Genomic DNA, 14275 nt, shown 5'->3' with positions numbered 1-14275 from the left:
GAACTCACAATCCTCCTTCCTCAGCCTCCCGAGCTGCTGGGATTACAGGTGTGTACCACCATGTCTGCTTACAATTTGAATTTTATTTGTTCCTTTGAGGTGATGTTTTCCCATGACTTTGTAGCCAAAAATATAAGAAATCAATCTATTTTACAAAAGCAACATCTATTTCTAGTATTTTCATTATTCATAGAAAACTGTGTCAATCCCTGTCCATATACAAACATGGCATACTATGTGATCCAGGAATTCTGTGCAAGGGTACAAAAGTAATGCTTGACCTGCCATATTCAGCATCTGCTCTGTGGTGGGCATCATGTCAGCTGCTGGAAGTGCAGAAGGGAATAAAGCCCAGGCCCTATCACCACAGAATTTACAATCTGCCGGAGAGACTGTTTCCCTGGAAGTGGTAAGGGGTTTGTGGAGTCATCTACTTTTTCTTACCTACATGGCTGGTTAGAAAGGCAAGGAAGGTCAAAGAAGAGTTTGCCAAAATAAGATCTATTCTACAGATAGCACAGAATTGAAGGCATTCATACCAACAGCCAAGCTGGACATGTGCAGTGTCTACTCTAAATAGAAGTTTTATATTTATGTCTTTTAAAAGTCTTTGTTGTTGTCCCCCCCCCCCCCCCCCCCCAGTGCTGGGGATTGAACTAGAGCCTCAAACAAACTAGGCAAATGCTCTCCACTGAGCTACATCTGCAGACCCTTTTCAAAAAAAAAAAAAAAATTTATTTTGACAGGGTTTCATTGTCACTTAAAATTCAATTCATTCTACGATGCCTTTGACTATTGGAGTAACCACAGAAGATTCATCGGTTAAATTACAGAAGAGCAGTCATGTTCAAAAGAATGCTCTTATACAAGGAGAATCCCCCAACCCGACCCCATCCACAAAATGTTGCTTGTTTTTCCTAAAACATCGTGGTAATTTTCATTTAAAAAAAAAAAAAAAAAAAGATGTTTCTCCTAGAGGCGTTTAGAGAGCTGTAATTTCACTTGTGAGCTATTTGTAAGTCTTGCTTGCTTCTGTGGTTTTGTGATATCATAATCACACTGAGCAAAATAACATTGTAATTCACAGGGAGACTCTGCAGGATAAGTGTGACCATAAAAGCTTCCAGGCACGTAGATGACATTTTAACATTTAAAACTTGGCACAAGTGTTGTCATGTACTTAAAAAACCCACACAGAAACAAAGTCAATTAAATTTTATTTCGACCAAGAATATAAAATAAATGCATTGTAATTTATTTTAGTTTTAACAGTCATTTCAAGAAGAATGTCAGGACAACTCAAAAGTGGGAAACACTCAGCTCCAAAGTGGCAGCTCATCCTGCATCCATGGAGGGAGCCAGCCTTGCTGAGGCGCGGCCAGCGCGGAGCACACAAAATCGCAGTGGGGCATGGAGAGCTATAGTCGTCTCTATAATCATACAAAGAGGGATGCGTGCAGAAAATGACTGGAAAAGAGACAAGGACAGGTGCACTTCACAAAGAGGAATTATCGGAAATACAAACTAGGCAGTTTAGAAAGGATATACTACATAACATATATAAAAAGTACTTTCCATTGTTGTTAAAAAGGACATCTTCAGTCCAGATTTTGCGTAATACTTTTAGTGTCTACACAGACAAATCTTTAAAAAAATTAAATAGTATTAATTTACTAAATATTTAGGAGATAACAGTGCATTAAGATTTTTTTTTTCATATAATACATATCACTCCCTTGCAGTGATAGCATAGAAGAGTAAGTATGGCCTTAGGAACACATTTTTTTTTTTAAATTCTAAAATAATGACCTTTGCTTTATGATATTTGTGACAATTCTTGAAGAATATGGGGACCTAAACTGCTGTTTTATATAAAACATTACTTGTACTTGACTCCTTCAAGCTTCTTAATCTGATGGCGATTTCACTGCCTTTCTCCACCTCCTAAGAAGATACCAGCAGAGTTTAAGATTTGCAACTTTCATAGAATTCTTCCTTCATTGAACAGTTTCTGCTACATAAATTTACTGAAAAGTAGATCAAGCTGCAAGTCTTATTCTCCAACTAATTTTTCTCTTCTTTTGCCTAGGTAGAGAAAACAGCATCATTTTAGAGGCATAGAGAACAACTAGCAGTTGCTCTACCAGGACTGAGGCAGTGAACAGATACATAAATGTCGTCCCTTTCCATTCTTAAGAGTACACTGTGTTTATAAGAGCAAAAGATAGCGCATAAGGCCAAAATTCTAAGTACTAAAGTTTCAAAACCACACAGATATAAAAATATACATGTCCTTGGTTTTTGCATCTCACTGCATGATCTACTTCATCACAAGGATTGTTTCAGCCTCACAGTATCAGCCCTGCCGCCAAGCTACCTTATTTTGAGCTCGTTTGTCCTAAACCTTTGAATTCCTTTTCCCAAACATACACCTCATCAGAAAGCTAACTCTAAAACTGACCTATAATATCAAGAGCAGAAAATCTTCAATTCATTCTTTCAATCATCTCCCCTGGTTTGGGCGTTCCTAAAGGCTGAGGGATCTCTCTCCCCACTGCATCCTCAGGAGACATAACAGTATCTAATAATCTTTCAAAGAGGAACGCAGTCATTTGGGAACCAAAAAGTTTCAATTTTGCCTCCCAAAAGCTTCATAGGTCTCCTTAGAAGCCCCACAGTCTAGGGCCCTTATGTGTATGCAAGGCTTTGTTCCCCTTTATAAAGAAAGGAAAATATGAACCAAAATTATTCCGAAGGGTAATGGGCACCGGTGGGCATCACTGACCCTGAGGCAAGAAGAGAGGAGAAAAGGGTCAGAACCAGCATAGTGATAAGCCCAGTCATTCATGTAAAGGAAATCTCTGGCTATATCCTGGAGAACACTGTACTGGAAGCAACTGACAAAATTCCCTTATAGCTGATGTCAGTTCTACCAGTAAAATTCATTATGTACAAGGAAAGTAGGATGGTCCTGTGAATGTATAAACACAAATCCTAAGAACTGTACTGTATATCAAAGTTGCTAATTAAGTATTAAGGGGCATGATATTTGGGTTGATGTACATATCTGGGGTTGTCTCCTTTTATTAAATGTAAGCTCTCTTCCCCTTGGGCGCAGGATGAAAGCTTCTATTTTCATTGTAACTTCCTACAACCACTTAGTAGAGTGTGTTCTGCCTACGAGAGTCATCCAATTATTGAAGGTTACTGTGAACATTTCAAATATACATTGTCTTTTCTGATATTAAATCACTGGTTTTTACCTAAGTTGGACAAAGAAATCCTTCCCTAACACCACTTACTATGGAATTTGGAATAATACCTATCCAAGTGGGTTTAGAGTAAACCAAAGGGCCTTCATATTATAAGACAGTTTCACTTTCAAGTCAATTACATGGCATAGACATCCCAAGAGAGCTTATTGTCACTGAATTGACCATAAGCAACAGGAAGTATGTTCTGTTGTTTTCCATCCAGCAGAGCACTGGACACACGGCAAGGGTGCAGTGAGCATCTGAGGACCAGTAGCTCTAGACAGTGAGACTTCACGCCATAGGACAGAACTTTACACAGGTAGCAACTTCATGCAGGAAGGTGCTAATTTCTTATTTTAAAAAATGACAGTGATAAAATACCATGAAAATGATCAGAAATTCCTTCAAATGGAGCATGTCAACTGTATCATCTGCAGTCTTGATGAATGTCACTATACAGTATTATTATTAATAGCATTATTATGCTGAGATCAGTAAGGTCCTGGCTGGCTACAGTATCACTTCAATAGTGCAAAATGTATACTGGCTTCTGTCTAAAAATCTTATTTCACTTGTATATGGACCCAGAGTATCATAACCAGGTAGATAAGTTCACAAAGAATAGTTTTAAAAATGCATATAATTTGCATATATGACAATCAGCTATTTCTTCTAGCTTAAGAAAACATTTAAAACAAGGCTGGTGCTGCTAGTAGCATTCAGAACACTTTTTTTTTTTTTTTTTTTTTTTTTTTACCCCTTACATTACAATGGGAGCTCTGTCTTTACATTTCCTTTTGACTCTGGAGAATGAGGGGCTCCTTAAACTGGCTAAGAAAGAACTTAGCCTCTAATTCATAGATAATGGAAATGCAAATATTCACCTTATCTAGTATAGTCTTACACTAACTGCCCATAGTTTTTAGGCACGATTATTAAGTTTTCTGTTAGGGGCAAAAGAAAGCATTCAGTGCAATGAAAAGATTCTTGATAGAATTAAGTTTCAGTAACAAAAGCAAAAGTATGCATACATAATACACACTTTAAACATGAATAAAACCTACATTTTTAACATGCTTTAAAAATAGTCACTATGTCTAATGCAAATACAAATGGAGAACACTGCTCTTTACTTTAAAAGCAGATGAATCTGCAGGCTTAATTTGAATACCCTTGATTAAGTAAAGTTACTCACACCTACCCAGATGTGAAGAAACAAGAAAGCAAAAGTTCCTTTAGAGAAGCCAACTTTACATACAATACACACTAAAAGCTTTTCCTTTAGGGGAAGTAACCAATCCTTTGATCAACATTACCCCTTAAAGAAATTCTAGTGCAGTTAATATTCTCTTTAGCTTTCTGGTATGGGTCACCAGGACTGTATTTCATCAAAGCTCTTGAAACCCTTTTTAAGGTAGACTTAACTACATGAAGTTTAAAATCATAAATTCTTAATTACTGAACACTATTCAGAATGATGATTCTAGGAACTAAGTTCCGTATGAATGATTATATAAAAATCACCACACACCTCTGTTTTTCAGAGCATAAAGCATAGTAACTGCAAAGATCTAGGCTGTTTTTGGTTGTAGGGTCCCTCTGTCCCACCACTTGTTTTTTACTAGGCCTTCCCTGAAACTAGATAAATAAAAACATAATAGTAAAGTACTTTGGGACAGTAACAGTTTTGTTTAAGACTTCCATGAGCAAAACAGAGTCTGTGAAAAATGTGTAGAGCTCTAAAAGGTGCATTGTTACCTGTGTTGCTGAATCAGTTCATGAAGTATAAAACTATACACCACTGGAATCCTGTTTCTAAAACATTAAAATCCTATTAAAAGAACTTTGAAAAGATAAATCATAGTGATTGCTACAGCATGAGAAAGGTGCACCAGAAAATCCTTCAAAAAAAATGCTGAAGGTTACAGAAGTGCTGGAATTAGATCAGACGCTTTATCAGAGAAGTCACAATGGAACACATGCAGGGAAGGGGTACTGGGGAAACTTCACAAGGCTCTTCCATAAGTCAATAAAGAAGAGATATCAGTCCTGAAAAATACTCAATATATAAAGTTTTCCTCCCAAACACGTGAGTTATAAATGGCATTGTAGTTTGCATGTTGGGGGTTCTTTGCAGACATCATATTGCTGGAGTCTTGCTTTGTGCTGGACTGGGCCAAGTCAAGGGCTGCAGATCAGTACCGGTGGGCCTGGTGAGATGGGTGGTACTGTGCACTCTGTTGAGACGAGGAGGAGTAGCCTAGAGAGCTCTGGGACTGAGAGGATCCCTGAACGCTGCTTTGGTAATTCAGGCGAGAACTGGAGTGCTAGAAGGAAATAGGAAAAGGAGGTTACTGATATAAGATGATTATGGCTTGAGGCTGGGGTTGTAGCTCAGCTTTCCTAGCATATGTGAGGTACCAGATTTGACCCTTAGAACCACATAAAAATAAATAAAGTTATGGTGTCCACCTACAACCAAAACAAAAAATAAAAATAAAAAAAAGGAAGAGTATGGTTCAAGATGTCAATCACAGTAGGCTGGAGATACAAACCATTATCATTATTAGGCTTCGGGTTCAGATCCATAGTATCTGACAGCTAACTCAGTTTGGTAATACATTTACTTCTCTGAAATCACAGCCTGCCACCACTATAACCACACATTCTGACAGGTATGACATTTGGATGGATTTCTTTGGGAGATGAGCAACATTGGCAAAGAAAGGTAGAAGGGAAATGCTGACCCACTGCTCTTCATACAAATACTGGGTACAATTTAACCTTTTCATAACTGAGATTTACAAATAAGAATGATCAATTTGGCATATGGAAATCAATGGTATTTGCAAAGTATACTGATATACTGTTAATTTTCTCATTATAAAGAACAAGGCTGGGGTTGTGGCTCAGTAGTACAGCACTTGCCTAGCATGTGTGAGGTACTGTGTTCAATTCTCAGCACCAAGTGTAAGTAAATTAATAAATAAAGGTCTATCAACATCTTAAAAAAAAAAAAAAAAAAAAAGAACAAAGCTGTGACTATGAAATCACTACTTTGGAGAAAATAATTTTCCAAGGTAGAAGCTAGTCCAACCCAGAAGATGAAGGAAGGAAAGGTTGGGCAGGGCATGATATGGGTTTTAAAAACTTCAGATATTATTAGAACAAAGTCTGCCCATCAATATATCCTGCTTCCTATCCAATAAGCAAATAAAACAATTTCATGCATGGTTGCCTATAAGAGTAGACACAAATGCATTTCTTTGCTTTCTGAGATGAGGGGGTCTCACCATATTGCCCAGGTTAGTCTTGAACTCCCAGGCTCAAGTAAACTTCCAGTCTTAGCATCCTGAATGCTGGGACACAGGTGTGAGCTGCTGCTTGTACTTCAGCTCAATGTATGTTTATTACTTTAAATGAAACATCTTCATAGATTTCATAGAAAATATGAAGAAAATGTATAAAAGAAAATTTCACCTACAGAAATAAGAACATTGTACCTGATTAAACGTTAAGTATAGCTGGCACCTAAGCCTCTGAATATAGTGTCTTTGCCTACATTCTGAAGATTAGGTTTACCTATAAGCAAAGTGAGAAAGAATACATGCAATAAAACTATTAGTTGGAGTTAAAAATGTAAATGACCAAGGGGTGACTTAAGAAGTTTAAGAAGGATAGGGGCTGGGGAGAGAGCTCAGTCGGTAGAGTGCTTGCCTTGTAAGCACAAGGCCCTGGGTTCAATCCCCAGCACCAAAAAAAAAAAAAAGAAGGAATAGGTTGGGGGTACAGTAGAGCATGTGTGCACATTGCATGCCCTTGGCCCTGGTTTCAATCCCCACCACCAAAACCAAATAAACAAAAAAAGAAAGAGAAATCAGCAAGGTCCATCCCCTCAATGTGCACAGACTACCAAACCAAACTTGCAATATCTGCCCAAGACAAAAGGGCAGTAATACAGTCTTGGTCAAAAACAACTTGGCTTTATATATCCTGGAGATTAGTGCTCTATATGAAGTGTGTGTGGTAAAGATTTTCTCCCACTCTGTAGGCTCTCTCTTTACTTTATTGTTTCCTTTGCTGAGAAGAAGTTTTTCAGTTTGAATCCTTCACATTTATTGATTCTTGATTTTATTCTTATGTTTTACGAGTCTTGTTAAGGAAGTCAGGTCCAAAGCCGACATGAAGAAGATTTGGGCCTACTTTTTCTTCTATTAGGTACAGGGTCTCTGGCCTAATTCCTAGATCCTTGATCCACTGTGAGCAGACTTTTGTGTAAGGTGAGAGAAACAGGTTTAATTTTACTTTGCTACATATGGATGTTCAGTTTTCCTAGCACCATTTGTTGAAGAGGCTATCTTTTCTCCATTGTATGTTTTTGGCACCATTGTCTAGTATGAGATAACTGTTTTTATATAGGTTTGTCTGTGTCTTCTATTCTGTACCATTGATTTACATGTCTATTTTGGTGCCAATACCATGCTGTTTTTATTACTATGGCTCTGTAGTATAGTTTAAGGTCTGGTACTGTGATGCCTCCTGCTTCACTCTTCTTGCTAAGAATTGTTTTGGCTATTTTGGGTCTCTTATTTTTCCAAATGAATTTCATGATTGCTTTTTCTAGTTCTGTGAAGAATGATATTGGGATTTTAATAGGAATTGTGTTGAATCTGTATAACACTTTTGGTAGTAATGGCCATTTTGACAATATTAATGTTGTCTATCCAAGAGCCTGGGAGATCTTTCCCTCTTCAAAGGTCTTCAATTTCTTTCTTTAGTGTTCTGTAGTTTTCATTGTAGAGGTCTTTCATCTCATTTCTTTTGTTAGATTGATTCCCAAAGATTTTTTTTTTTTTTTGAGGCTGTTGTGAATGAGATAGTTTTCCTAATTTCTCTTTAAGAGAATTCATCACTAATGTATACAAATGCATTTGATTTATGGGTGTTGATTTTATATCCTGCTACTTTGCTGAATTCATTTATTAGCTCTAGGAGTTTTCTGGTTGAATTTTTTGGATTATCTAAATATAAAATCATGTCATCAGCAAATTTTGATAGTTTGAGTTCTTTTTCTATTCGTACCCCTTTAATTTCTTTCATTCAATTGTTCTGGCTAGTTTCAAGGATGATGTTGAATAGAAGTGGTGAAAGAGGATATTCCTGTCTTGTTTCGGTTTTTAGAGAGAATGCTTTCGATTTTTCTCCATTCAGAATGACATTGGCCTTGGGCTTAGAGTAGGTAGCTTTTACAATCTTGAGGTTTGTTTCTACTACCCCTGGTTTTTCTAGTGATTTGAACATGAAGGGGTGCTGTATTTTGTCAAAAGCTTTTTCTGAATCTACTGAGATAATCATATGATTCTTATCTTTTAAGTCAAATAACACCAAAACAACAAATAACAAATCAATAAATGGGCTAAGGAACTGAACAGACACTTCACAGAAGATGATATACAATTGAACAACAAATATATTAAAAAATGTTCAACATCTCTAGCAATTAGAGAAAGCAAATCACAACTACTCTAAGATTCCATCTCACTCCAGTCAGAATGGCAATTATCAAGAATACAAGCAATAATAAGTGTTGGTGAGGATGTAGGGGAAACGGTATGCTTACTCATACATTGCTGGTGGGACTACAAATTGGTGCAACCAGTCTGGAAAGCAGTACGAAGATTCTTAGAAAACTTGGAATGGAACCACCATTTGACCTAGGTATCCCACTCCTCGGTTTATACCTAAAGGACTTAAAATCAGCATACTACAGTGACACAGCCACATCAATGTCTACAGCAACTCAATTCACAATAGCTGAATTCTGAAACCAACCTAGATGCCCTTCAACAGATGAATGGATAAAGAAAATGTGGTAAATATACATAATGGAATATTACTCAGCCTTAAAGAATGAAATTATGGCATTTGCAGGTAAATGGATGGAGCTGGAGAATGCCATGCTAAGTGAAATAAGGCAATCCCCAAAAATCAAAGGTCAAATGTTTTCTCTAATATGTGAATACTGAACCATAACGGGGGACGGCCAGGGAAGAATGGAGGAATTTTGGGTCAGGCAGAGGGAAGTGAGGGAGGGGAGGGGGTGTGGGGTAGGAAGGAAAGTGAAATGAGACAGACATTATTACTTTATGTTCATGCATGATTGCACAAACACTGTGACTCTGCATCGTGTACAACCAGAGAAATGAGAAGTTGTGCTCCATTTGTGTACAATGAGTTGATGCATTATGCTATCATGTGTAAGTAATTAGAACAACAACAACAAAAATACTTGGCTTTACCTCTTCCAAAATTACACAGCGAACAAGTTGTGTTGGTAAAAGGTGGCTTTCAAAATTTTAGTTATGTTTTATTTGAAGTTTTTTAATAAAAAAAAAGTTCTTTCCACTTAGAATTCATCAGTGGCAATTCTGTTGGTAAAATATAATGTAAACACATAAGAATCTAATGTGCTGAAACATAACTTTTTTTGGGGGGTGATACTTTTTTATTGGATATAATTTCAAACTTACAGAAGAGTTGCAAAATGAATACAAAGAAACCTCAATTCACTGATTTCTAATACTTTCACATTTGCTTTATCATTCTGAGTGTGTATGAATATGTGCATGTATACATACATGTGTACTTATGTGTAAGTATACTTACATACACACATATATATAGTGAGAGGTATATTTTTCTAAATCATCTCAGAGAAAGATTAGGATATTCTTACATAACAGAGTACATTCATCAAATTTAGGAAATTTAGCACTAATATAATTGATAGACCATATTCAAAACTTACCAGTTTCCCCAATAATATCCTTTGTTGCTCTTTTTTTCCAGTCACAAATCCAATCATGAAGATGACACATTTTATTCAGTTGTCCTGTCTCTTTCATCTTCCTGGATCAGATTTTCATTAACTTTCTTAAACTTCACATTTTCAAAGAGTTGGGCTGGCTATTTTATAAAATGTCCCTCAATTTTGTCTTGTCTGAGGTTTCCTCATAATTAGATTCAGAGTGTGCATTTTGGACAGGACTGCACCAAGCAATATGTACACACAATATCACATCAGGGGGTGTGCAAAGTCAGTCTGTCTCAGTATTAGCAGTGAAACCTAACTTTTTTAAAGAGAAGATTTAATTTTTAGACAGAGAAAAAGCCAATTTCCCTCTTTTCAAAGTACTAATCAGATTTGCTTACACTGGAAGCAGCCCCAAAGCCTTGAAACTCTACTAATGGAACTCACTGAAGAGTAAAGTAAAAGTTCTCCCTAACAGAAAAGTTAAGTCTGGCCTTGAATAAACTGAGATAAAAGTAATAGGGAGAACCAAATACAAAAAAAATAAAATATCATATTAGCTATCTTAGAGATTATGAAAAATGATTCATTCAAGATTAAACTGAAATATACATATAAAAACATTTTATTGGGTTGGGGATGTGGCTCAGCTGGTAGAGGGCCTGCCTCACAAGCACAAGGCCCTGGGTTCAATCTCCAGCACCACAAAAAAAAAAAAAAAAAAAAAAAGTTTTATTCTGAGAAGTCCTAGAACCAGAAAATATAAGAAAAGAAGAAAATTATAAAACTAATGCCCTATGATTGTTAGGATAGTTATGATTACTGTTGGGTTAGCAGATTGCACTTGGCATAATACCTCTTCTGTAGTACATAAACAACAAACATGATGATTATGTAAGACTTGCAAATGGTTCTACTCTTCCAACTAAAATCACTGAGATAATTATCCATTCTGTGGATGTGAGGGAAGGCTTACTTATAGGTGGAGAACAATTTGGATAAAGAAAATCACTTTGAAGAATTTTTGAATTTGCCAAGAACACGAGGAAATACAGTAATTGACCTATAATTATCTATCACTAGGTGACAAAGAGGCTGTCCTTTTGTTATGGTATGTGTGTCAGGGGAGTAGAACCACCTCAACCAGAGGTTCAACTCTGGAGGTCCCAACAGACAGATTCAGTCACCAATAGTTCAGTGTCTAATTAACAAAGAGAAAAATGATGGTGAAGTATGAATGAATTTATTTGCAATTTGGCCCAAACTGGGAAGACAGCCAGTCTAGAAATCTGTCTCCCGTCACGGACAACAGTTTAGGTTTACAGAAGAGGAAGACAAAAGTAGTGAGTCAAGAGGTATGCATCAGAGTTGTGGTTCATTGGTGCCTGGCTTGGGACAGTTTTTGTTTTCAGCATGAGATGGAGCTAGGAAGGAAGTAAACTATTATTAGTTAAAAGGACAATGTCTAGTTGATTCTTTAATTTTTTTATTTTAAAGGAGTCCCTCTCTCAACCAAAACTTTAGTTAGGCTCCTCTGAGTCCTCTACTTGACTAGGCCCAACTGTGCGCCTCTCTCTTTGTCCTTACTGAATCCTATTAACAAGAATCCTGCTAAGGTGTGTTAGAAAAACCCACCACCCTTGGTAACGGATCTCCCTGGCCTGCCTTCAGCAACAATCCTCAATCCTATCAAGTCAGAAATCTTTTATCCTTGATGTTTCCTTGTGGTAATTTTCCATTCTCCAACTTCCACCCTATGCCTTGGTACTGAAACTCTGCTTGCCATTGTTAGTGTTGGAGTTGAGTCCCATCTCTCTTCCCACTTCAAGACTCTGACATAGTCCCCCTTGAATAAGGTCTGCCTTACATCAATTATGACTTGGATCTATAATGTTCCCCAAAGAATTAATGTTGAAGGCTTGGTCCATAATAGAGTAATGTGCAGAGGTGGGGTTTTTAGTAAGTGCCTGGATCATAAGGACACTGATCTCATTAAGGGACTAATCCCCTGACAGGGTTGTAATTGAATGGACTATGGGGAGATGGTGAAAACTGTAGGAAGTGGGGCCTCCTTAGAGAAGTTGGTCACTATGGGTGTGTTCTTGAAGGGTATATCTTGTTCCAGGTCACTCCCCACTCCCTCTCTCCCTGATTCCTGGCCAGGTGTTCCCTGCCATGCATGATATTCTGCCTTACCATAAATGCATAGTAATGGGGCCAAGAGACTATGAACTAAAACTTGTGGAACCATGAGCCAAAATAAATTGTTCCTCCTCTAAGGTTATTTTCTCAGGTATTTTGTCATAGCAACAGAAAGTCAACTAATATACCATGTTTAACAAATGTTTACATAAACTATTTCCTGTAACACAGGTTAATATAATCTGAGGCACAAAGATAAGAGTATACAGTCAACATTTGTGGCTCATATTATAGGGATAAACTAAAGTTTGGGAAAAGGTGGAATTTATAACGAAATTCAAATATGTTCATGACTACTGACAAGATAGCAAGCTATTTTTAGTGGATCAAAATGAAGTTTTGAGTGGTTTAATTGGAACTGAAGGTAAGTATTCTCTATTCTTCTGTTAATAGGAAATCTTTGAAGAGTTTTTAGAGAAGTAGTTGTGTGAAAACACATTAGTTTGCTGAGATATTCAAAATGTAAAGCCAGTTTGGGCTGCTATTTATTATGTCTTTCTTGCTGCTTCTCTTTATTCCAGTTTCTTATCAGTGAGTTTATAGCTCCCTTGCTAGAGATTTTGTTTCCTATTATTATCTCTATCCTAAGTGTTCCTCTTCTGTGATTCCCTGAGGGACCACGGTTCTAAACTTTCTTTTTCTTTCACTTAAGTTTTACCTTCTACTCAGATCTTTTCTTAGCTTCTTGCCACCTTGAAAGAAATATTTTTGCAACATTCTCTAAGGTATCATGATAGGTATTTTCACCTCTCTCCTTAGACATTTCTCCTTTAATTTCCTAAATTAGTGATATAATTGTAGTTTTTCTTTATATATATTTACATATATGTATACATACATTTACATATGTATATAGAGTATATGTATGTATATACATATACACATATATATGGTATATAGAGTTAACTATTCAACTCTAACTACTTAACCCTCTTTTTAAGAGATCCTATTTTCCATTTCATAAACCACATTTCATAAAACACACACATATTTACATATGTATATATATTTTTAGTTGTCAGTGGATCTTTAATTAATTTATTTATATGCAGTGCTGAGAATCAAACCCAGTGCCTCACACATGCTAGGCAAGTGCTCTACCATTCAGCAACAACCCATCCCCCCCTCCTTTTATCTTAATAACAAAAGTACTGTCTAGTCTCAAAATTATTTCTTGTGAGACTTTAACAGTTATTTCTGAGAAGTCCCAGTCTTCATTCTTTTCTCTTCTATAGCTATTCGGCTACTACTTTCTCCCAGTAAGAGCAAATCTTTCTAAGAATGTAATTAATTTTTATCCATTGTAAGCCACTACTCCCCTCCCTTTCCAATTGCTTATCTAGGTATTTTCTTCTTCAGATCCAAAGCTGATAGGCAACTATATGAGTAAAAATACAATTTTCTTTAAGGAGGAAGCTGCCTACCTCCCTACTTTTTCTCTTCCAAGTATTAGAACAAGTAAGTCAAGATACAAAATATCTCACAATTACATGGAATATGATAAAAATCTTCATTTTTATATAGTGCCCTAGAAACAGAATCACAGAATTTGTACATCAAATGTTAAGAATTAAGAACTATTTAACTCTATTTAACTATTTAACTCTCTTTTTAAGAGAACTATTTTCCATTTCATAAACCACATTTCATAACACACACACACTCATTAAAAAGGAGAAAATTCAGGGGAATACCTGATAATCTGACGGCATAACTGGCCCCCCTGAGTTTGTGCCTGAAGGCCCCAGCCTTGGCTTCTTGTTTGGAGGCACCTGATTCAGGCCGGAGTCCTGGTTGTGCTGCAGCCCAGCTCCAGCGCCTCCGACACCAGTCGCAGCCCCTCCTGTCGTCCCATTGGTCTGAGTGTTGTTCTGCTGTGGTGGGGGTGCCTGTGGAGGGGCTGCTGCCTGTTGTGGAGGGGCTGTAGGCTGCTGATGCTGGTTCTGCTGCTGCTGCTGATTCTTCAATGGCAGACAAAAAATTGAGACATGAAACTAAATTCACAGGA

The 14275-nt window shown here is 37.0% G+C and overlaps 1 protein-coding gene across 7 annotated transcripts in view; it reads right to left on the bottom strand.

The window, feature by feature from the left end:
- Positions 1-1200: 1200 nt before the first annotated feature.
- The window catches only part of Cdk19 (cyclin dependent kinase 19), a 159325-nt gene continuing 146250 nt past the window's right edge, over positions 1201-14275 (bottom strand). For 6 of the 7 annotated variants that reach the window (XM_047558141.1, XM_047558146.1, XM_047558145.1 and 3 more), the window contains 2 exons: positions 13962-14228; positions 1201-5581 (listed from right to left, as the gene is read on the bottom strand). In XM_047558141.1, the coding sequence (XP_047414097.1) occupies positions 5450-5581; positions 13962-14228 (399 nt within the window). In that variant the 3' untranslated portion in view covers positions 1201-5449. Of the gene's footprint in view, positions 5582-10843; positions 11490-13961; positions 14229-14275 lie in introns of those variants that run through there. The other variant, XM_047558142.1, reaches the window with a different exon arrangement.

Source organism: Sciurus carolinensis, chromosome 7 (genome assembly GCF_902686445.1).
Source record: "Sciurus carolinensis chromosome 7, mSciCar1.2, whole genome shotgun sequence".
In the NCBI taxonomy this organism is placed as follows: domain Eukaryota; kingdom Metazoa; phylum Chordata; class Mammalia; order Rodentia; family Sciuridae; genus Sciurus; species Sciurus carolinensis.
The sequence above is the reverse complement of the archived record's forward strand: the minus strand, read 5'-3'. Positions and strand labels throughout refer to the sequence as shown.